At 48.9% G+C, this 2,535-nt stretch overlaps 1 protein-coding gene across 1 annotated transcript in view; it reads right to left on the bottom strand.

The window, feature by feature from the left end:
* KLHL35 (kelch-like family member 35) overlaps positions 1-2,535 on the bottom strand; it is a 6,454-nt gene extending 3,919 nt beyond the window's left edge. The window contains exon 1 of the mRNA XM_008938226.1: positions 1,646-2,535. Within this exon, the coding sequence (XP_008936474.1) occupies positions 1,646-2,535 (890 nt within the window). The remainder of the gene's footprint in view (positions 1-1,645) is intronic.

Genomic DNA, 2,535 nt, shown 5'->3' with positions numbered 1-2,535 from the left:
GGAAAGAAAATGGCAATGAATTTATAAGGTCTTCATGAGATTGCCTCCTGCCACTCATCCTCCCCCTCCCAGCACAATCAAAGCCGATAATCCTCAAGACACAGCCACGAGCATGGAAGGCTGCTCCTGGCAGCCTGCCTGGGGCAAGTTCTCTGCCTGGAGAGAGAAGAGTTTCCAGGAAATCTCTCTCTCCAGTCCTAACAGCAGCAAGCAGACAAGGCAGACAGCAGGGGAGGGAAAATCTGGCCAACTAGTAGGTGACAAGCTCTGCGGGAGGGGAGGGGAGAGGAGAGGAAGGAGGAGGCTGAAAGAGGATTTGAAAGACTTGATCCAGTCCCCAGCTCTGTCGTGGTGTGTGCAAGACGATTCATTTAAGAGCAAAGCTGTAAAAGGAAGGAGGTAAAATGTGGATGCTGGGGGGTGGGATTTATGCCCAGTGAATTTTAGCTGCTTGCATCCTTGAGGAGGTCCCCACAGGCCCTGAAGTCGAGCAGTTCTGTATGTAGCAGCTTGTTGTGGTATTCAGCACAGAGAAGATGGGTCAAATCATCTCCTGAACCTGACAGAAACATGCCTTAAATGCCAGGATGGGACTTCTCAGATGCACTGGGACAACCTCTGTCCTGCTCAGGAGGCTTCACTGAGTGGCAAAACACCCTGCACTCCTTGGGCTGAAGAGCAGGAGAGCTCAAAAACCTGGCCCTGTGGCCCCATGGTCATGAGTGTCCTCTAGGAAAGGACGGGGAGCCTTGCAAACCAACTTGGTTTGATATGGCAGCCCACCCCAGAGCAGAGGTGTCCGTCAGCACTCTTACCAACAACACTCAAAGCAGCCTCTGGCACCATGAAGAAACAGCAGAGACTTATACAGCTGGTCAAATCCAAACTTCACAGTCACAAAAAGGTGCGAATTTCTACACACACACAACCTTAGAAATCACTTTCTGTTTCCTCCACTTTACACTGGCAGTTGCCTGGGCCAGCATCTCTTGATCTTCTTGCTGTTTGTCAACAAATCAATGGATAGAAAAATAAAAAAAAAAGAAATAAACCCATACCACACTTTAATTTGGTGATGCTTAGGTAGGCAATTGGACAGTAATGTCTTTTTTCTGTGGACATTAATTCCTAACCCTGCCTTTGAGCCAGGCACCACACTGATGGTCAGGAGGACTCAGACTGGTCCAAGCCTTACTGTCAACAGACAGCCTGGAGAAAGTGAGAGAGACCAAAAGAGGGGAAATGAGAGTAGACCAGTGGCAGAGCTGGGAATGGAAAACAGGTCTCAACCCAGTGCTCTACCCATTGGTGAAAGCAGACAGAAATAAAGAGCTACAAACACCCCCTCCTGCCCATAGTCTGGTCACATCTGGTCAGCATCATTACACACCCAGAGCAGGGTGACTAGAACACTTCTTGCTAGCTAAAAGAAAAATGTCACAGGCATTAGCAGAAATTTCACAGAAGTCCTTTCAGCCAGGCACGCATCTCCAATGCCTTCATTTTGGAAACAGGGAGACCAAAAGAGAAGCAACTGTGGGGAAAAAAAAAGATAAAAAAAAATCAACCCAGGAACTCCTCTCAACCTTTAAGATCCATCAACTCCGGCCATTGCCTGTCCAAAGAAGAAGATGCTGTGGTTTACCTTCTGGGCCTGGACCGCAAAGAGCTGACCTCATTCCCAAGGATGTAGAACTTGCGAGCCTCGTGCAGTAGAGGAATGCACTCCTTTGAGTCCTGGATGAGTTCATCCATTTCCACCTTCTCCAGGAAGTAGGTGGGATCGAGCAGGGGCAGGCGCACGTGCTCAAGAAGGTCCTTCAGGGCTCCTTTCCTGGCAGGTATGTCATGCCGTACCCAGCGCATGACTGCTTCAAAGACAACTTCTTCCTTGGGGACCACCAGCTGCTCATCAGACAGATATTCAACCAGCTCCTTCACGCCCATCTCCAGGAACTCTTCGTGACATGACACCTCCACAAAACACTCCAGCATGAACCTCTTGCTCTTTTCTGTCAGAGATGAAATGGAGAACGAATCAGCAAACTTCATGATGCCCAAACAATTGCAGGGGTGAAGCTGGTCTTCAAGGAAGGTGACACAAGCATCTCTGAGCTTGGAGATCTGCAGCAAGTCAGACAGTTCTAAGATGCTTTCAACGTTGTCCTCTTGAATGATGATGTTTCCCCCATACATATAATCCAGAAGGAGAGACATGGTGGAAGCAGGTATCTTCTGGATATTAATGATATCCTGATGGCCTTCCTTGAGATTGCCACCGAACATGGCCCGGAAATAGGTGCTGTTGGCTGACAAAGTGGCACGGTGGCAGGGGAATTCTTGTCCATCGATTAACAGCACCACATCTGTGAAGATGCCACTCTGGCGGTAAGAGTTCAGTGTCTGGAGGATCTGCTCGGCATGGCAGGATCCACTGCAGAGCTTCATGTGCAGCTTTTCCTTGCTGGGCTCCCGTGTCACATTTTCCAAGCTGCTTGTCCTGAAACTTGATTCTTCTTTCATCATTCGATGCAT

The sequence above is a fragment of the Merops nubicus genome, unplaced genomic scaffold (genome assembly GCF_000691845.1).
Source record: "Merops nubicus isolate BGI_N331 unplaced genomic scaffold, ASM69184v1 scaffold1704, whole genome shotgun sequence".
NCBI classification, from domain to species: domain Eukaryota; kingdom Metazoa; phylum Chordata; class Aves; order Coraciiformes; family Meropidae; genus Merops; species Merops nubicus.
The sequence above is the reverse complement of the archived record's forward strand: the minus strand, read 5'-3'. Positions and strand labels throughout refer to the sequence as shown.